The 22,373-nt window shown below is 36.1% G+C and overlaps 1 protein-coding gene across 1 annotated transcript in view; it reads left to right on the top strand.

The window, feature by feature from the left end:
• LOC114658215 (V-type proton ATPase 116 kDa subunit a 4-like) overlaps window positions 1–22,373 on the top strand; it is a 62,541-nt gene that overhangs the window by 23,282 nt on the left and 16,886 nt on the right. Inside the window, exons 10-18 of the mRNA XM_028810342.2 lie at window positions 2,606–2,818; window positions 4,156–4,306; window positions 5,787–5,926; window positions 6,925–7,082; window positions 7,701–7,794; window positions 9,613–9,731; window positions 11,343–11,559; window positions 18,673–18,780; window positions 20,220–20,324. Coding sequence (XP_028666175.1) covers window positions 2,606–2,818; window positions 4,156–4,306; window positions 5,787–5,926; window positions 6,925–7,082; window positions 7,701–7,794; window positions 9,613–9,731; window positions 11,343–11,559; window positions 18,673–18,780; window positions 20,220–20,324 — 1,305 coding nt within the window. The remainder of the gene's footprint in view (window positions 1–2,605; window positions 2,819–4,155; window positions 4,307–5,786; window positions 5,927–6,924; window positions 7,083–7,700; window positions 7,795–9,612; window positions 9,732–11,342; window positions 11,560–18,672; window positions 18,781–20,219; window positions 20,325–22,373) is intronic.

Raw genomic sequence — 22,373 nt, 5'->3', positions numbered from 1 at the left:
TTATTTTGGTTTGAAAAAAACATTTCAGTAAAACTGAATTTGAATAACATGAAGGAATCTCAAAAGAACCAGGTTGGTGATATTTTTGACACTGCAATTGTATAGACAAAAAATCATCTTCATAGTTAACCCTCATGTCACTGAATGTATTCAACTAAAGTCTATTCTGTGTTTTGTCTAAAATGTTTAATTAATCACAATAACAGAACTCTCTACCAGGAAAAAAAGTAAAAACAAGACCAGTTACAGTATAAAAGAATGTACAGTATATAAATAAATAGACACACAGTGTAGCTGCGTTTTCCCAAAGAGTCCAAAATTCAGCAGCTCCAACTTAAAAAATGGGATTCAACAAAAGCCTGACGTGCAGAAATGATTCCACAGACAAAATATCTTCGTTTTTAAAAGTTTAGTTAAGTTTGAAAGTAAATTAGTTCACACAAAAAAGAAAATTAAAAATAGCAAAAAAGGAAAAATTATAATAAGAAAAAATGTAGTTCTAAGCTTAATCTTGTTACATCTTAAATCGTTACTAGTCACTTATAATTTCTGAACCATTTCAAAACGGTCAGAAAACTGTATGATTATCCCATTTCTAAATTTAAAATGGGTTTATCAAGTCCCTCTTTACAAGGACCTGTTCTAAACAACAACTAAAGCTTATAGACTTTTAGACCTTTTGTCAGGAGGCTTAGTATATTAAGATCACCGTCCATATATTGAATCTTCAAAGGACATGATCAGTAGTATTTAAATACTTTTTGTAATATTACTGGAGATAAGTATTTGCAAGGACTTTCTCCATTAACTTGCTTTTTAAATATTTTTATAAGTCTAGGCGATAATGAATTTCACCAGGCACTTACTGAGCAATCACTAATAAATTCATTAGTTGTATAACACATTGAGCAGTGCTGTTTCATCAAGTAAAATATTTGGGCATTATATATCATCATAAGGGAAAGGGTGGTGACACATTTGTATTTATTTAACATAAACACTCATGCATTTCTTTATATACTTTATGAGAACATCCACTGGTACCTACTTTTTTGTTTAGAAATGTTTCATTCAATTTAATTAGCAGATGATGTTTTCATTGTCTTTAGAATCAACTTCTCTTTAGGAAGTGCTTCCCAACTGTTATATTTCAGCTGTGCTGGGGTTCAAATGCCATCCTAATGTCTGTTTTGTTGGGTTTTGATTCCTTTGCTCATATAAATATCCATCCATCCATCCATTTTCCAACCCGCTGAATCCGAACACAGGGTCACGGGGGTCTGCTGGAGCCAATCCCAGCCAACACAGGGCACAAGGCAGGAAACCAATCCCGGGCAGGGTGCCAACCCACCGCAGTCATATAAATATTGTTAGTTATTTAGCTTCTATGTATCAGTGTATTTTCCTTTTGTTCCGTGTTTTGTGGGTGGTCCCCAAGAGATGAGGCCACCTGCCCATTACCATCAGGGGACTGCCCTCAGCCCTGTAAAGGCAGGGACAACCCACAGACCCCTGCTGTTCATTCCGAATGAGGCAGTAGTGGTGGCAAGTTCTTTCTTATGATTATTAGTATAGTGCTTATTGTGAATTACTGGGTTTTTTAATCTCTGCTCCAGTTTTTGCCTCTTGGATTTCGGAATGGGCCTTTCAAAGGCATTGCCTTCTATGCTTTTGTGCACTTTGGAGCTTATTTTTGCCACAGAGCTATTTGAAAGTATATATTTTTTTTTATTTATAAATTTTATTGATTTTATTGTAATCATTCCATACAAATAGATCAATTGTTACAAAAAATAGGATTGAAAACAAATCAACCCCCACCCCTGAGAAAGAGAGCATGGCCAATGGAGTAAAACTTAAAGCTAATAAAAATAAATAAATGGATGAGTTTAATAGGCGAATAAAGATAAATGGAGAAGAAAAAGAAATGGGAAAAGAATCTACTTCCTCAGTGCTTTAAGAGCTTATTCTAAAATATTATTGATTAGATCCTGCCAGGTTTTGAAAAAGTTCTGCACAGATCCTCTAAGTGAGAATTAGATTTTTTCCAATTTCATATAATATAAAGCATCAGTTGGAATTGTGCTGGATTTTATGTTCTTTTCCTAATATTTAACATTTCCATTAATGTGCTTTTTTATAAACTTGGCTAGTATGAGTTTAGTGAAAGTTATACAAGCCTTAGTAATCAGTAGTTGCTATATAACAAGCATACTTTTTTGACTATTAAATAGTAACAGTGAATACCTTTAAATATTCAATTAAACTACTAGGGAAATGTAGGCTATGAAACAGTGGAAAATCATTGTGGAAATACCTCTCCAAAACAATGAATTTAATGTAAGAAATAATCAAAACATTTCACAGCACTGTCCTAATAGAAAACCTGCTGGTCTGTTTGCTATGATGTTTTAAACTTGTTCTCTTTGTAGGCTGTTGTTGGTTATATACCATAAGAAACAAGCAATAGCACAACTTCCATAGAAAGAAGCTGACATGCACACTTTTTTATACAGTATTCATTAAATTTAACAAATATTTATCAAGAAAAATCAAGTTAATGACATGATATTTAATTGTATTAATTTCATCACCTTTCATGCAGGTTTTGAACCAAACTGATTCTCATCGGAAAAGGATGCTCCAAGATGTTGCAGGCAGCCTGAGCAAATGGTCGATTAAAGTACAGAAAATGAAGGCAGTCTATCATACCCTTAATATGTGCAATATCGATGTGACTCAGCAATGCCTGATTGCTGAGACCTGGTGCCCTGTGTCAAATATGGACCAAATCAAAAAGGCTCTTAGTCAAGGCACAGTAAGTTTTAATTACATTTACCTGTCACTAAGGCCAATACTTCCTGTAATATCAAAAACTGATTTTGTCATTTTAGAAGATTTTTTTCATCTTGTATTATTGTGTGCACTGTATATTGTCAAGGTCCATAACGTCCTCTGTTGTGTACTGAGAATTGAGACTATTGTAAATAGTAAAAATTATTATCTGGTCACTTGTACATGATAAGAATGTCACCCATTATTAGATTCTTCTTGGCAGAAAAAAATGTATGAAGGATTTTTTCATTCTCCTCTATGTCTCCTTAAAAGATGGTACAATTTGTGGCCTAATGTTGCCTTTTATTGTATTGTTTTCCTATATGTAAAAGGATGACAACAATATTAACATTTTGATCTAATTATTTAAAATCACATTTCATTATTTTATATAATATGTGGTAACACCACAAAAATAATGTTAAACTGTTGGTTTTCTGTTTTTTTCCTGTTTGTTTATGTGTGTGAATATGCTTTGCTGTAAAATTCACCAGCAGGTTCATGCTTTCCCATGGTTGGCGTGCACAAGTTGTTAAATCAGTTGCTAGATAAATTGATTCATGGATTTAATGGATCTTAATGAGAAAGACATTAATGGAAATTGCCAGCATCTAATAGAAATTAGGCTGGTCTGGATTAGTCAGCAAATGACAGCTTAAAGAATCATATCTAAGAAAATCTATACTTCGTACTTTATTTACATATTTTGAGGACATGGAATGCCAATTGGGATGTGCCCAATGTCATTTGTTGTTTCTGATGTTCATTCATCTTAAAGCACCTTCAGTCTTGTCCATCCATCCATTTTCCAACTTGCTGAATCCGAACACAGGGTCAAGGGGGTCTGCTGGAGCCAATTGCAGCCAACACAGGGCACAAGGCAGGAACCAATCCCGGTCAGGGTGCCAACCCACCGCAGGACACACACAAACACACCCACACACACACCAAGGCCAATTTAGAATCGCCAATCCACCTAACCTGCATGTCTTTGGACTGTGGGAGGAAACCCACGCAGACACAGGGAGAACATGCAAACTCCACACAGGGAGGACCCGGGAAGTGAACCGGGGTCTCCTAACTGCAAGGCAGCAGCACTACCACTGTGCCACCGTACCGCCCTTCAGTCTTGTACATTTGCTTAAAGTATGCAGATTCTTAGTTCATATCCTAATATTACACAGAAAAGGTCATTTGTAAGTTAAATTGTTTTATTGTGTTTTACAATATTCTGCAAAACTCAAAGTGAGACTTTCTAATTTAATACTGATGTTTGTTATGTTTTGTGCTTTTATATGTCTTCTGTTACATATTTCATAGGAACGTGCAGGTTCCCCTGTTGCCCCAATTGTGACTATTGTGAACACAAAGATGTCTCCCCCTACCTTTAACAGAACTAATAAATTTACAGTTGGGTTTCAGAATATTGTTGATGCATATGGTGTTGGAACATATAGAGAAATGAATCCAAGTATGTATATTTGATCACTGTCACATACGTATTCTTTTTTATGTTTTTTTTTTCTTTGTAATGTACTTATTTATCGTTAAAGTTTATCATCTTGTGAGGACTCATCTGTTGCATTAATCTGCAGAATATTAAAAGTAAAACAAAATTGTAAAATTTGTCAGAGTCTTGACGTATCTGGTAAAGATAGGAACATATTTTATAACAGTTTGCTCATTCCAAAAATTCACTACAGTAGTTTTTGCTGAAATGAGGATATATATTGAGGACCACCAGGGGGCACACCAGCTGCCCCAAATGCGATACAGACAGACGTGGGACACAAGTGCAAACACACGTTTTTATTTATTGTTTTTTTTTTCTGTGGGAAACACCTTTCCCAATTTCCCACCTGTACAGCACAGTCACAAGCACACCAATTGCAGTTCTCTTCTTCTTTTCCTTCTTCTCTCTTTCTCTTTCTCTGTCTCCACTCCTCCTAGCAAGCTTCATCCTCTTCCACCCATCTCTGGCTCCTTGAGTGAAGTGAGGCATCTCCTTTTATGATGCTCCTGGGAGAGTTGCAGGTGGCTTGTTAGGCAGATCAGGAATCACTCCCAGGTGTGGTGAAAGCCGAATGTAGAGCTGTGCAGCTCCCCCTGGCGGTTTCCATGGAACCCAACAGGGCTGTCCTGAACTCCAACTCCCATGAAGGCTTACAGGAATCCATGGAGCAACAGCAACCTCTAGCAATGCAGTGGAAGCAGTGTCCTATGCACAGCTGCTCCCCCGGTCCTTCCGTTATATCAGCCTCCTGGCCAGGCAAGGACCACAGCCATCCATCACAATATATATATATATATATATATATATATATATATATATATATATATACATATATATATACAGTGGTACCTTTGGTCATGACCGTAATTCGTTCCAAAACTCTGGACGTGAATTTTAACTAAAATTCTATTTAGTTAAACTGAAAACTCTTTTAATTTTTCTCTCCCAGTCCTGAATCTACCTAGTTTCTCTTTCTGTACTTTTTCTATTGCGGCTATATCCTTTTCTTGTGCAACGTAATTTGGAGACTAAAACTGCATATAACATTTCAGATTAGGTTTCATTAGTAGATTGTATAGTTTAAGAATAATTTGTACTTCACATAACATGCTGTGTAATCCAACATTCTATTAGCATTAAGTGATATTTTGGTTTATATTTCTTTTTTAAGATATTAATTTGCAGTTTACTCACTGCTATCTATAAACCACTTATGCTTTTTGGCTTTTTCTTAGAATCTTTGTAAAATAATCAGTTACCATCAATGGAGACAACTTCATGTAGGTTCTACTGTAGCTGTTATCTGTTATAAAGCTGTAATGTTTCAACTGCATTTGTGGATAAATATTGATATTTTTATTTTTTCATAAGACTATTGTGTTCCATATAACAATTTACCCTTCACATGTATTAATATTTTATTTTCTATTTTCTATAGCACCATATACTATTATTACCTTCCCATTTCTGTTTGCTGTGATGTTTGGAGATTGTGGACATGGATTTGTCATGCTTGGCTTTGCTCTGTGGATGGTTATCAATGAAAAATCTCTTATGAAGAACAAGGGAAGCAATGAGGTGAGCATTTATAAGCTTTAAAGCTTCTTGATAGGTGAAGCAGGGTCAACAACCAAGATATAAAATGGTATGAAAACATAGAAAACAAGCAACGAATCCAGAATAGAACAAGGCTGGAACAACATTAAAAAAACTTTATAGCAAAGATAAAATTTCAACGAAAGAAACATTAAGGGTATGTCTTCTTTTATTTTCTACTATGTAGGAAATATACAATAATTACTTGCTTTGTTTTCAAAAAATGTTGGAGACAGGTACCAAAAATAAAAATAATGCCCCAACATTATACTTATAACCATAATTTCATATTGCCTATGTTATTAATGTTGTGAATCATATTATTTTGATTTCCTGGGCATGTTTCATGTATATTTTTTGCAAATACTGTATTTTTGTTTTACAATAATGAAATATTTTTATCATTATCTGGCGATATCAGCATGCCACCATTTAGTTAGCATTTTTCTCTCTTTGAGTTGTTTGTTGCTAATATTTTTGGTATTAATGGTTTATTGGTATTGACTGTAAAAGATGGCAATGCGTTCACTCTTGTATCCTAGCTCTGGGGTACACAGACAACAAAGAACTTCATTTGTATTTATGTTTGTTTTTGGTAAGGAATTGCTAAACAGTTTGGCTGCGATTTTGCACTGATTAATTAAACTATGTGTTTGATCCAGTACCTTAAGTTTGTTCTGTAATCCACAGTTCTCTTGACTTTCGACACTTGCCTGTATTTTGACTTCATCTATGTCTTGAAGAAGCTTAAATTTTCTGTTTTCATGTACTGATCTATTTTTACGTTCACATCACTGTCTTACCTGATCATAACAATTAATGATCAGAATTTGTGTCTGCTTAAGTGACTGTATCCTTTTACAGTTAAAGACTTTATGTGCTTTCCTTTATAATTTGCTATCTTATATTAAGCTATTGTAAATAAAAGAGCAGTCAAGCAGCTTTAAAATTATATGCATGTTTTTCATTTTCCTTTTCAGATATGGGATACCTTCTTTGGAGGACGCTATATAATTCTTTCAATGAGTATTTTCTCCATATATACAGGCTTTATCTATAATGATTGTTTCTCGAAGGCCTTAAACATCTTTGGTTCCTCATGGCATGTCAAACCAATGTTTTTGAATGGTACCTGGAAGTAAGATAACTTATTTTTGTATACTTCACATCTTTATAGTACTTTAAGATGATTGTTATGATCTCTTTTTACTGACAATTTTGCCTAATTAAAAATATTTGTGTAACAGCTCTTGTAAGGAGAATCGCTGATATTGAGAATTAATATTTTGATGTATTGCCAGTGATTGTATCATCTCATAAACTTGCACATCAAAAAGTGGAACTACTCATCCCCCATCATTTTCTGCCTTTCTTCATAATTATTCCTGGAAAAGATTTATAGCTTTATAGATTCACAGTTATCTGTGTTGCTTATAACTCAACATAAATGTAGTATGGCATCCATTTATAACACAGGATATAAGCACGCTGTAACATGAAAAATAAGAAAATCAATTTTAGAGAAGAAAGTAAAAATCTTTAATCACTTTCCTTTACCAGAATTTAGAAGTGACAGGACACTGTTTAATGCTTTTAAATAAGGAAAAGGTTTCTGTTCAGGTTTCACTGTTTGTTATATTGTGCTTTTTGTGAGTGCTGCATTGGACTGTAATTTGATGTCAGTTTAGTATGTAAATTGTACATGTAATTTAATAATGGAAATGACTTTATTAATTTTTATTTTATTTATTTTCAGTTTTTATGCAGTAGAAAACAATGCCCTTCTGCAGCTTGATCCTGCAGTCCCAGGAGTATTTTCTGGAAACCCTTATCCATTTGGAATAGACCCAGTAAGGCATATCAGATTTTAAATTTCCTTAATATTGTTGAGCTATCAAAATGCACCTGTGTCTCATAAAACAAGAAACAGAAGGAATTAAGTATAGAGCATATAGGGTAAAACCTGAATTGTGACCCTGCGTTCTGACCCTAAGCTTCTCTCTCTCTCTCTGGAGAGTAAGTTGGGGTATGTGAAACATAACAAAATCTTAATGCAAGAAATAGTATATGGCGAAAAATAAATACTGCACCATCCCACAGATGTATTCAGTTTAAAATTGAGATATAAATATCTCATAAAGAAAACATGAAATTCAAATTAAATTTACCAAATGTTTTCTGCCAAATGTACTGTTCAAGCAAACCTTTTGAACACATTTCAAATGTCTGAACATTTTAATTCTCACCTTTACTTCTACAGTTGTCCCTGAATATCAAAAGGTGATATGGGTTAGTTAGATAGGACAGCATTTCCAATTTTGTGATATTGCATTCAATATACAGAAAATATATATTTGTCAAATAAAATGTATAGTCACACCAATACTCTATATTCAAGAAAAAGAACACTAAGAAGATTCCAATTTTCTTTTTGTTTGTTTTTTTTTTTTTTTTTTTTTGAATTGCTTGTAGTTCTCATTCAAGTAAATCTATTAAAGAGGAAATGCATGAGATGAAACAGAAAGCTTTCTGTGCTTCCATACATTTAGTATATCTTTACACAGTCATTTCTTTCTCGGTTAAATTATTTGCCATAGAGATTTCAGTTTCTACAGATCATTATCTGGATTTTGTTTCTCCCTGAAACACAATAGAACTTTATGCAACAATTAAAATAAATAAAACAGAAATATTTTATAGGTTGCTGATGCAAAAACAAATAAGCCAGAGAGAAAACATGGAAGAATGAAAATGAAATATTTACTGCACTGGGTTTTTCACATCTAATGATCTAATTTACCACATTTAAAAAAATATGTTGCCATAACATCCATGATTTATGCCATACACATTTTTGAAATATAAATATGCAAATAAATCAGTAAACTTTTTGTCAATATTCATGTAATTCCTTTTTAATGTTTTGAGAGTGAAACAAGATTATAGTTAGCTTTCTGGGGAAATTATTATTTCTTGTATATATATCTGGACACCACAACACAACCTAGAATGACTTCTTAACTTCATTTTGTGTAAGATGTGCTATTGCCTGTTTGTAATTGAAGGATGCACAACTACTTTCCAGTTCAATCTTTTCTTTCTGTCCCTTGGTGTTTGAATGGATATTTCATCAAGATTAATACTTACAGCCACATATAGTTAGTATGAAGAAAAAAAATGTTTTATGGAACTACACCAGGATAGGACAAATGCATTCTTGGAACACTCCAGTGGTTCTGAATGTTTAATTTGCAGCATTCTAAGAATCATTTGCTACTTGGAGCCTGTGATGAAACATCTTGACAAATTCTGTTCCTTTTTTACAAAGTATGTTTCTTTCTCCATTGTGTCCATGGTTTTTGAAATCACAGAATAACATTAATTCTGATTAGCATTGGTCAAGTCCCTTAGACTGTGTGTCAATAACACCTATGGAATGGGTTTATCCACACTTCTACATCTGACAAAGTGGTATCTTTTTTTACAGTGGCATATTGTATAAAACTTTGAAATTTATGGCAGTAATTTTACATTTTACATACTGAATATCTGAAATTGAAAATGTCAGAAAGGAAATTACAGGCTGCCATACACTACTATGGTGTACACTACATGGAAATAGTTTCAAAATATACTTATTTATTTATTTTTGTTTTATTGTTATTAAGATATGGAACATTGCCTCTAATAAGCTGACATTCCTCAACTCCTACAAAATGAAAATGTCAGTTATTCTTGGAATTATCCAGATGGTGTTTGGTGTTATAGTAGGCCTTTGCAACCATGTGTAAGTAACTGAAGTATGGAAAACTATACTGTATAACATTTTTAATTTAGAAATTGATAAAGTGTGACTAAACTAGAAACCATATTAAATATTTATTTATTTAAATTGAGTGGTCATTGATGTTTCTCAAAACAAATATCCCAAATTGTTGCATTATAACAGTGACTTAGTTCCCCATATATAATTTGACATGTTCAAAATTAATAGAAATGTGAATGTGAATGAAAATAATGTTTTTATATTACACAAAACTCTTTAGAAGCCAATCTATTTAAAATGTTTTTATAGCTGCTCATTTATCATTGTTTATTTCTTTTAATCAGACATTCAATTTTCAACATTTGTATACTACTTGTGACATATTTGTAATGTGAATATCCATTCATTTACTCATCAGTTCATCCACTTTTTCATCATTTTACTTTCTACCCTGTTTAACCATTTATTTTGTAAAATCAGTTTTGTTTAGATTTTACACAAGCATACATTATATTATAGGTTTTTATTTATCTTGTGTGGTTTCATTCCAGTTCAGTTTTATTTACGTGGTAATTACTTACATTATAACAGAATAAAACAAAATGAAAATAGGTTTTATCCACATCTGCACTACAGGTCCATCTTGACCTTACGTTGTTCATTTTTAGTGGGTAAATAAAAATGTAGCTGGCATTTAAGGAAAGCACTAAAAACTGGTCAAGGTAAGCTAATTATTTTTATTGAATGTGTGTAATGTACAAACTTCAATATAAAGTACCTCTCAAAGTATGCCAGTAAATGATAGAACATCAACTACTTAGAAGTAAAGATTTTTCTAAAATTAAATTGCAATATTATGATTAATGAGCATGCAATGTATTCTACAATTCTTTATCCCTGCTAAATATATTTTGCCTGACAAACCATAAATGATGTTTTCAGTTTGTAGTTTTAAAAAATAATACTGCTAATACTCCATCCATCCATTTTCCAACCCGCTGAATCCAAACACAGGGTCACGGGATACTGCTAATAATGACAAATTAAAATAATAGTTATTAGAAATAGATTGGTATTGGCATTGTACATATTAAAAAAAACACAACGTGTAGTGTAGGTAAGTTACTGTATTATAATTTAAGAAGTGCAGTTGAACAATGAGTAATAGTAATGTAAATGGCTAAACCATTTGCCAGCAATATTAAATGCAGTTCCTCAGTGATAAAGCATGTAAGGTGAGATGCAGTTGCAATTCGTAATAAAATCTGGACATTCACTGGAATGATGCCCTACATGACTACAAGTTAAATGTACAACTGACTGTCTTATTTGTAACATTAAATACAATGTGATGCCGTTATGTGTCATTCAAATACTGGGTTACTGTTATCAAGAAAATTCAAAGTCCATCAAGGGTAACAGAAGACAGGACGTTTGTTTACATTGACACCTCCTATCCCATAATTTCCCAGTGTGTCCTCTGTGTCTGTTGTAAATTGCCTTAAAACACACACATTCCCATAACTTTCTCTCTGCTATGTGTTTCAGTTGATGCGGCTATAAGTGTTACAGTACTTTAAAAAATTAATCTTTAATGGCTTTGTGCATTAATAGATGTCTTTCATCCCACAGATATTTTAGAAGGCCTCTCAACATAATTTTGCAATTCATTCCGGAGATGATTTTCATTTGCTGTTTGTTTGGATACCTGGTTTTCATGATCATCTACAAGTGGTGTCAATATAATGTTCTGACTTCCCAGGGTGCCCCTAGTATCCTAATTCACTTCATTAACATGTTCCTCTTCAACTACAGTGACACCACCAATGCCCCTTTGTACATACATCAGGTAAGGCTCTCCTTGTAGACTAACAATGACCAAACTGCTCAGTATATTTTTCAAAGGTTTTTAAACAAGTCTGATGCAGTGTTGCTCATTTGCACAGAAAATTGTTACACTTGAATTAGAAGGAATGATACTATATTCAGGTATACTTATTGTATGATTTAGGTTGTAACTATATTTTTGTTAAATTGTTTTAATATTTTACTCCTTCCACTTGACCAATCACCCATTCATGCATTTTGTGATCTTTGGTGAAACTACAAGCTATTCTTTCCACACTGGACCCAGTGCCAGTCATTCACAGGGCACACTCTTACACACACTCATGCAGGGTCAATCAAACATATAGTTGTGAATTAATCTCTAACATGCAAGGCTTTGCGATATCTGAGGAAAACTTGCATAAGTAGTGAAAAATCCACACAGACATGGGAAAATTCCATATATAGTAGAATTCTGTAAATTCTACATAGGCAACAACAGGTGAGAAATTCAACTCATATTTCCTAGGTATCCGCTGCATTCGTGTACTTCATTTTCATTAACTCTGACATATAAAATAGTGCAACTGTAAGTATTTTTCAATAAATATAGGGAATTAGTTATTGAAAAATGCTTATTAAGATCAACATGATAAACAGATCAACATGCGGACACCAAAACAGATTTCCATACCAGAATGGTCGAGTCCCGGGTTAGTGGAACTGAGGGCAGGAACTTTGAATGTTGGCAGTATGATTGGTAAGGGGAGAGAGTTAGCCGATATGATTCCAGGAGAAAAGCTGATAAATTGTGTGTTCAAGAGACTAAATGGAAGGGCAGTAAGGCCAAGTGGATCAGAGGTGGATTCAAATTGTTCTATCATGGTATGGATGGGATAAGAAATGGGGTAGGAGTTATTCTGAAGTAAAAGTATGTCAAGAGTGTTTTGGAAGTGAAAAGAGTGTCAGACAGAGTAATAATTATAATAAGCTGGAAATTGGAGGTGTGATGATGAATGTTAGTGCATATGCACCGCAAGTTGGGTGTGCGATGAATGACAAAGAAGATTTCTGGAGTGAGTTGCATAAAGTGATGGACATTGTACCCAAGGGACAGAAAATGATGATTGGAGTGGATTTCAATGGACATGTTGGTGAAGGGAACAGAGGAGGCAAGGAGGTGATGGGTAGGTATGGTGTCAAGGAGAGGACTGAAGAAGGTCAAATGATAATGGATTTTGTGAAAAGGATGGGCATGGCTGTGGTGAATATGTATTTTAAGAAGAGAGAGGAACATATGGTGACATACAAGAGTGGAGGAAGATGCACACAGGTAGATTATATCCTATGCAGAAGAGTCAATCTGAAGGAGATTAAAGACTGCAAAGTGGTGGCAGGGGAAAGTGTAGTTAGACAGCATAGGATGGTGGTCTGTAGGATGACGCTGGAGATCAAGAAGAGGAGGAAAGTGAGGGCAGAGCCAAGGATCAAATGGTGGAAGTTGAAAAAGGAAGACTGCAAGGCTGAGTTTTGGGAGAAGGTAAGACAGGCACTGGGTGGCAGTGAAGAGTTACCAGACAGCTGGGCAACTACAGCAGAAGTAGTAAGGGTGACAGATAGAAGAGTGCTTGGCATGACATCTGGACAGAGGAAGGAGGAAAAGGAAACCTGGTGGTGGAATGGGGAAGTACAGGAGAGAATACAGAGGCAGAGGATGGCAAAGAAGAAGTGGGATAGTCAGAGAGATGCAGAAAGTAGACAAGAGTATGAGGAGATAAGGCACAAGGTAAAGAGAGAGGTGACAAAGGCTAAGAAAAGGTGTATGATGAGTTGTATGAGAGGTTGGACACTAAGGAGGGAGAAAAGGACCTGTACCAATTGGCTAGACAGAGGGACCGAGCTGGGAAAGATGTGCAGCTGGTTAGGGTCATAAAGGATAAAGATGGAAACATACTCACAAGCGAGGAGGGTGTGTTGAGAAGATGGAAAGAGTACTTTGAGAGGCTGATGAATGAAGAGAATGAGAGAGAGAGAAGGTTGGATGATATGGAGATAGTGAATCAGGAAGTGCAACAGATTAGCAAGGAGGAAGTAAGGACTGCTTTGAAGAGGATGAAGAATGAAAAGGCCTTTGGTCCAGATGGCATACCTGTGGAAGCACGGAGGTGTTTAGGAGAAATGACAGAGGAGTTTTTAACCAGATTGTTTAATGGAATCTTGGAAAGTGAGAGGATGCCTTGCTCTGAGGGTTTTGATGGAGAAGTATAGGGAAGACCAGAAGGAGTTGCATTGTGTCTTTGTGGACCTGGAAAAAGCATATGACAGGGTGCCTCGAGAGGAGTTGTGGTATTGTATGAAGAAGTCGGGAGTGACAGAGAAGTATGTAAGAGTTGCACAGGATATGTATGAGGGAAGTGTGACAGTGGTGAGGTCTGTGGTAGGAGTGACGGATGCATTCAACGTGGAGGTGGGATTACATCAGGGATCGTCTCTGAGCCCTTTATTATTTGCAATGGTGATGGACAGGTTGACAGATGAGATTAGGCAGGAGTCCCCTTGGACTATGATGTTTGCTGATGACATTGTGATCTGTAGCGAGAGTAGGGAGCAGGTTGAGAAGACTCTGGAGAAGTGGAGATATGCTATAGAGAGGAGAGAAATGAAGGTCAGTAGGAACAAGACAGAATACATGTGTGTGAATGAGAGGAAGGTCAGTGGAATGATGAGGATGCATGGAATAGAGATGGTGAAAGTGGATGAGTTTAAATACTTGGGATCAACAGTACAGAGTAACAGGGATTGTGGAAGAGAGGTGAAAAAGAGAGTGCAGACAGGGTGGAATGAGTGGAGAAGAGTGTCAGGAGTGATTTTTTGACAGACAGTTATCAGCAAGAGTGAAAGGGAAGGTCTATAGGATGGTTGTGAGACCACCTTTGTTATATTTGTTGGAGACGGTGGCACTGAACAGAAAGCAGGAGACAGAGCTAGAGGTGACAGAGTTAAAGATGCTAAGATTTGCATTGGGTGTGACGAGGATAGACAGTATTAGAAACAAGTACATTAGAGGGTCGGCTCAGGTTGGACGGTTCGAAGACAAAGTCAAGGAGGCGAGACTGCGTTGGTTTGGACATGTGCAGAGGAGAGATGCTGGGTATATTGGGAAAAGGATGCTAAGAATAGAGCTGCCAGGGAAGAGGAAAAGAGGAAGGCCCAAGAGAAGGTTTATGGATATGGCGAGAGAAGACATGTAGGTGATGGGTGTGACAGAACAAGACGTAGAGGCCAGGAAGATATGGAACAAGATGATCCACTGTGGCAACCCCTAACGGGAGCAGCCAAAAGAGGAAGAAGTTATTGAAAAATGCTTCATTTAAAATAAAAATGTCATGATAACAAAAGTAGGATCCAACCCCAGCAACCATGAACTGTACAAAGGGTTTAGGAAATTACTTAAAGGATAATAAAATGACTATCCACCCATCAAGGCCTCTGGGCTGACTGTCCACAAAAAGGCATACACAAGAGGGCATATGTAGAAGCTCTGAAGGTTGCACGGTCCAGGTTCTATTCTACTATCATCAGCAACAGCTCCAGGAACCCAGAAAAACTTTTTTCACCTTCTCAAACCTCCTTCACCTGCCCACTCCGAGGCCACCAATGAGAGGTGCAACATGCACATCAATTTCTTCAAACAAAAAGTTGATAACATCCGCTTACACCTCTCCACCACGGATATCCTGCCTTGCTGAGGGCCAACGTCTCTGCCGTCTCTTCACTTATCACCAGGATCATAAACCAGTCCCTCCTGGCTGGCCATATTCCTTCTTCACTAAAAACTGCTGTCATCAGACCTCTACTGAAAAAACCCACCCTGGATCCTGAAGTTCTCTCTAACTATAGGCCCATCTCCAATCTTCCATTTCTCTCTAAAGTTCTGGAAAAAACAGTTGCAGCACAACTTCATGATCACCTCAAACTGAATAACCTGTTTGAAAAGTTTCAGTCTGATTTCCGCCCTGGCCATAGCACCGAAACAGCCCTGGTCAGGGTCACCAATGACCTTCTGATAACAGCAGATACTGGTTCCCCTTCTTTACTCATCCTCCTTGACCTGACAGCTACTTTTGACACAATTGACCACAACATCCTCCTTCACCGCCTGCAATACACCATTGGACTCTCAGGAAATGTTCACAATTGGTTCACATCTTACCTGACCAACAGAACTGAGCATGTCGCCCTGGGCAGTGCAAAATCTCACACCCACAACGTCGCCTGTGGTGTCCCACAGGGCTCTGTGCTAGGCCCCATCCTTTTCACCATCTAGATGCTCCCTCTTGGAAATGTCATTAGCAGACATGGTTTATCTTTCCATTGCTATGCCGATGACACTCAGCTTTACCTCAGGACTACCCCCACCTCCTCTACTGCTCCTCTGCCAATATCCACATTGACTACCTGCCTGGAGAGATAGAGGCATGGATGAGGCTCAACTTCCTTCAGCTGAACAGATCCAAAACAGAAGCTATCTTAGTTGGCACATCACACCATCTCCGCTCTTCTACCATCACCAGTATCACTTTCTCTGGCCAAAACATCCCCCTTTCCACATCTGTCACCAATTTGGGTGTTAAAATGGACCCTCAACTCACCTTTGACACCCACATCAAACACCTCTGTAAGTCTTCTTTCTACCACCTCAAGAACATCGCTAAACTCCACCCAACACTCACCCTGGCAGATGCGGAGAAGCTCTCCATGCCTTTGTCTCCTCCAGGCTGGATTACTGTAATGCGCTCCTCATCGGGATTCCTGGCAAGAGTATCCAGAGACTCCAGTATATTCAGAATAGTGCTGCCAGGATCCTGATGAGGGTGTGAAAGCATGACCATATCACCCCAATCCTGAAAACCCTTCACTGGCTCCCTGTCCCACTCAGAACAGAGTACAAGGTCTTTCTCCACACCCATCAGTGCATTTATGGACATGCCCCCCTTTACTTACAGGAACTCCTTACCCCTCATACCTCCTCACGCACCCTCCACTCTGTACACACTAACACTCTCCAAGTCCCTAGAACCAAGCTTTGCAGTATGGGTGATAGGGCTTTTTCATCTGTGGCGCTGAGGCTATGGAACACCCTCCCTGACTACTTGAGAGCCCCACTGTCGACTGATGCTTTTAAACGAAATCTAAAAACTCATCTTTTTAGAAAGACATTTTGTTAAAGTATTTATAGATTTTCCTGTTTTATTACTTTATTTTTACTTTGTAGCACTTTAAGATTGCTAAAATATAAAGTGCAATATAAATTACATTTATTATTATTATTATTATTATTATTATTATTATTATTATTATTATCATTATTATCTTTAAGCTTCTCTTAACTCAATTCAGGATAATGTCAGCTGTAGTCTAATTTGTCACTTAGGTACAAGCTATGAGCCAACCCTGGAAGGGGTGCCAGTCTTTACAGGGTACATGCTCTAACACACAACTTAACACTTGGCCAGATTAGAATTGCCATTTAACATATTTGGGATTTGGAAGATAAGCAGAGTTCTTTGAGAAATAGCCAGGAAAAAACAACAGCCTGTGCCAGCTCCACAAAAGTATTACTCAAGCAAAGATTTGGGCCCATGTTTTTGACCTACAGTATATGACAGCAGTGCATTCCACCAAATTAAAATTACATTGTTAAAAATATATTTTTCCATATGTGACGGTATACTATTTTGTATCAGACTAAATATATAATTTTTTCAACATTAAACAGTTGTTTAACATGATGCTTTGTTTCTTTATGAGACCCATGAGATCTTACCTCATTTGGATGCTGCATTATCCTGGTAAAAGTCACAGTAATAACAATTACAATAAACTATTTATTTCTTGTATAGCCCAAAATCACACAAGGCTGTTTTTACAGCCCGCCAGCCATGACACATTAAGAAGACAAGAAAAAAATGACCCAAAAAAAGACCCTTGTAGGGAAAAAAATGGAAGAATAGGCTAGGCAGGACAATACAGACTTTGCTTTCTCCAATAGTACCAAGCTCCTGTTGGGGAATTACCGGTACCATGCCATAATGTTCCGAGTCTACTACAGGACAATTTCAGTTCTACCTCATAGCAAGCTCCCACGGAGCACCCACATTAGATTCCCAAAACCACAACAACTTACTTTGTGAATTTACTGTAGTGATCATATTTTCCTAAGTCTAGCTGTTCCTTCCATCATTGACAGCAAAGACTGCAACTCAGCCTATGAACTTTATTTTGTCCAATTGTACTCATCATATCAATTATTCAGTCACCCAAAGTTTTATCCAAGGACTTAAGATCTTTCTTTACTACAAAAATATTAACACTGTGGACCTGTCCATTGTCCACAATCATGGTCGGATGAGGCCAAGATGATGACATCAGATGGAAAAAGCAGAGGTGCGGCTCTTATGACTCTAATCAAGTTAATCATTCTTAAACAAATGCAAGATTATTTACGCATTTGGAATTATTTTAATGCTATAACTAGGACTCTAGACTTAAGTGTCTGAGACTAAATTGGTTTATTTCCTTTTTCTGATCGAGAAGTCCAAGATAGCCCTTGGTTGCTCCTCCCTGCACAATTCTAGTGATACTTAGTGTTTTTTGTGGCATGGTAAATGAAACTGAATATAATACTCCAGATGTGGTCACAGCTTGATATTTTTCCTTTATAATTAATATTATATAACCCAATATTTTGTTTTACCCATCTTGATTCTTACAATTTATGTTCCATTTGCCTACATGTACAGTAGTATTTGGAATGCACCTCAGTTAAAACAACATCTGTATACCATATTTCACAAGTTTACTCACTGTAGCAGGATGTACTTCATTAATATAAACAAGAAAAAGGTTCTAGTGAATATTCATGAGGGACTGAAATGATGACCACAACACATGTGAAGCTTTTTCCTTATATTAGAAATATGTATAGAAGTCAAAACTGTTCTAAACAAAAACAGTACGGTCTAATAATTATTCCATACTTTTATAAAGAATTGTAATATATATTCTGTAAACTTTTAATTACTGGGTAGCATTATACTGTATGTAACAGATATCTTCAATATTGGATTTTCAGCAACAGGTCCAGTCTTTCCTGGTGATCTTTGCCTTGATTGCAGTTCCCTGGATGTTGCTCATCAAACCATTTATCTTGCGGCACAATCACATAAAATCACAACAAATGGTAAAGTGATGCATTTTATTATAAATGTGATTTTCATGCATGATAATAAAATTTTATTTGTGTGTAGAAAAGGAAAATTGTTCTAAACCTTGGATTTTCTATATGAGACTCTGCATAATTTTGTCTTGTGATGCTGACAGATTTACAGAGAATCAATTTACTTGATTTTGCTATCATTTTTCTGCAAATTATGAATTGTAAGAAATCGATTCACTATACATACATATTGTAATTGACAGGTTTATTTTCCATATTGTTGTGCACACAACCGGTGAGATTTATTCATGGTAGAAATTTTGTACTCCTCTATATTGAGATTCTAGGAATGGGTCTGCATAATAAGAATAAGCAGTGAGAGGTCTAGAGATTCAAGAATTTATCAGAGCTGTTTGAGAACACTTCATATACAGAATTTTTAGAGCTGATATGAGAAGGAAATAACTTAGGACATCTGATAATCTGGCAACCGATATTCTAATTTGCTTGTTATTCATTGAGTGTAGTAAGGTTTTTAATCTATTAACCATATTTAATGAAACAAATTAAAATGACTCCCAACTGCTGTATTTTTTCGATGCTATACTTAAATCTGCACTTTCTTCCAGATCTGTTGCCCTTTGCGTTAATCATAGCAAATAACCTTATTTAAAAAATGCTCCTTTTTGTGTGTTTCCCTCTTAAGAGCCTTCATTATGGAACAGTACTTGTCTCCAATGCACCCCTTAATCAACTAAAAGGGTATGAAAATGGACAGACTTATAAATGCAGTATTCCAATATGTCAATATAAATTTCTTATCTTCTGTACATTTTTCTGAATCACGTTTTTAAAAAAGGGTTATGTATAGCCAAAATCCATTGGGGCAATGACTGCAAAGCAGGAGCTAATTTTGGGAGAGATCCCAGCAAATTACAGAACACCCACACGATTTCATCTACAGTGATTTACACTGGGCCACCCCAGTCGGAAAAGACTAGGGTGCAAGCACCATGAAGATTCAGTGTTAGCCACTGTTTTACCATGTCATTATTATTTACAGTAATTAATATTTGCACATTAATTATGAATTGTAATACTATCATTTTAGAAGTTTTACTGATTAGAAGTGAATTCTTTACATGCATTACAGTGAATAAGTCTGTATGTGCAATTAACTACCAACCAATAACTAAAAAAACATCCTTACTAATCCTTAAACTAGAAACAATCAGTGCTGGTGGCTTGAAATTTACTTTGTGGGCTGGAAAAACAGTATAGGTAAGAGGAAAATTCTTAGGCTGGGGCTTTGATATTAACTGAATTCTGCACAGTATTTGTATAATAATTTTTACAGCATACTGTGAGTTATATTTTAATCAATTCTTATTGTGTTAATTCATTGTAAATGTGTATCTGTGGGCAGAATGCAAATAACCTTGTTATTAATTGTCTCCTTGTAGCTTCAGAGAAGACAAGCTACCAGCGGAACAGAAGAAATTGAAGTAGATGATCTCCATACAAACCACTCTAGCAGCTCAAATCATGGAGATGACCATGAAGGAGAGGTACTAATTTCTGTTTTGAGAATACCCTTTTATATAGAAAGAACAAGTTTTACAAAATTTTCTGAAAAAAAATGACTTATTTATTCATAAATAAGTTCAATCTTTCTGTTGTATGTTCTCGCATTGTATGTTTAAAATTTGAAACTGCTATTTAAAAATGTTGCATTTGCATTTGTATTTATATTGCATTCAGAAAGTATTCAGAACCCTTCACTCTCTTCACAATTTGCTATGTTGCAGCCTTGTATTAAAACCATTTAAATTATTTTTTTCTAACAGCAAGGAATACTCTGTACCGCAGAATTAAAATGCAAAAGCAGGATATTATTAAGTATATTAATAAATAATAACTAAATAAGTAATAAAATTAATAGTAATAAATAAATGTTTCCATAAATATATGATATATTGTTAAAAATTAAAAACACACCTGGGGCCTCATGTATAAACGGTGCGTACGCACAGAAATGTTGCGTACGAACCTTTCCACGCTCAAATCGCGATGTATAAAACCTAAACTTGGCGTAAAGCCACGCACATTTCCACGGTAACTCATTCCTTGGCGTATGCAATTTATCCGCCCGGTTTTGCAGACTGGCGGCACCCAGCGTCAAAGCAGTGCTACTGTTCCTAAGTGGTTACTCTTTCTTAGATCCACATCCACGGCGGCGGCTTTATCAAATACACTGAAATTAACCGCATATCGTTCATAAATTTAATGCATCTGATTGTAATTAACCTGTAACAATATAATGGTCCACAGAATGGTCAAACTACTGTTCCTGTGTGCTCATCCTTTCTTTCTTAGCTCCACATTCCTGACGCGGCTTTATAAATATACTGAAATTAACTGCATATTGTTTATTAGTGTAATACATCTGATTGTAATTAACCTGCTGCAATATAATGGGCCAGGGAATAGCCATAGTATTCCAAATACCAGAACTGCTTTAGCGTTGTTACGCTCACTGCATCTTGTTCTTCTTTTTGCTGTTCCCGTTAAGGGTTGCCACTGCGGATCATTTTTTTCCATATTACTCTCACTGCACCACTCGGAGTATTTATATCACTGTATCTGAGTGGGGAATCACAGCAGCAGCTGATCGGAAAGAGAATTATCGGTATACAGTTTCAAGTACACACTACCTCAACCACGGCAAAAAGCGTCAAAGCCTTTCCTGTACGGACCTCGCGTTTCAGAAACAGTTTCATCACAAGAACTATAAACGCACTCAATCACCTCACTGTAAACTTGCACTACAGTTATAATATTGCACAACCTGCGCCACTTTATAAAACGCGTATGATGACAATATCATTTTTAAGATGAAATGCAGCAAAATATGTTGCTTATAGTATACAGATAAAACTTTAACTTCATTTAAATAATCTGTATTGCTAATAATTAAACATGTGAGGACACGGTGCCGCAGCGCTAGCTAGTTCACGGATAGCTCCTGCCTTGCGCTGTATTCTTGCTGGTGCTGACGCGACACTGGAAGGATAGACGAATAGAATAATTAAACATGTACTACGAAGATATTTCAATGTTCCTTAAAAGTTTTGAAGAATCGGCATTCTAAGCTTACAGATGGCTTCACGTCTATTACAGAGCTGATTGTGTAGCGATTGGAGAAAGAAAAGTATGGACAGGAATTGGAGGTTAGTACGTTTGAAAGAGACAGTACTTCTGTAATAAATTATTTCATCGAAGGTCACACATGGTGCAACAAGCCTCTTGCGTGAGATATGAACAATCACTGCGCCACCGTGTTCCCATGTTTAATAACATGCTTTCATTCCTATCATCATGAAAATGATATCACGTATACATCTCAGTATTTCAATTATTCAGAGAGCTGTAATATCTCGAATGTAATGCATTCTGTGTCCTGTCGGAGAAAGAGAAAGAACGGAAGCACGTAGTGATTCACACACACAGAGCACATAGAAGATCAAACACAGAAAAAAGCATTTAACATGCTACTTGAGAAACTAGTAAAATAAACGATTTTAAGAAATTTCGAGATTAAAGTTGACATTTCGTGC

The sequence above is a fragment of the Erpetoichthys calabaricus genome, chromosome 1 (assembly GCF_900747795.2).
Source record: "Erpetoichthys calabaricus chromosome 1, fErpCal1.3, whole genome shotgun sequence".
In the NCBI taxonomy this organism is placed as follows: domain Eukaryota; kingdom Metazoa; phylum Chordata; class Cladistia; order Polypteriformes; family Polypteridae; genus Erpetoichthys; species Erpetoichthys calabaricus.
This window is presented reverse-complemented; position numbering and strand designations above follow the sequence as displayed.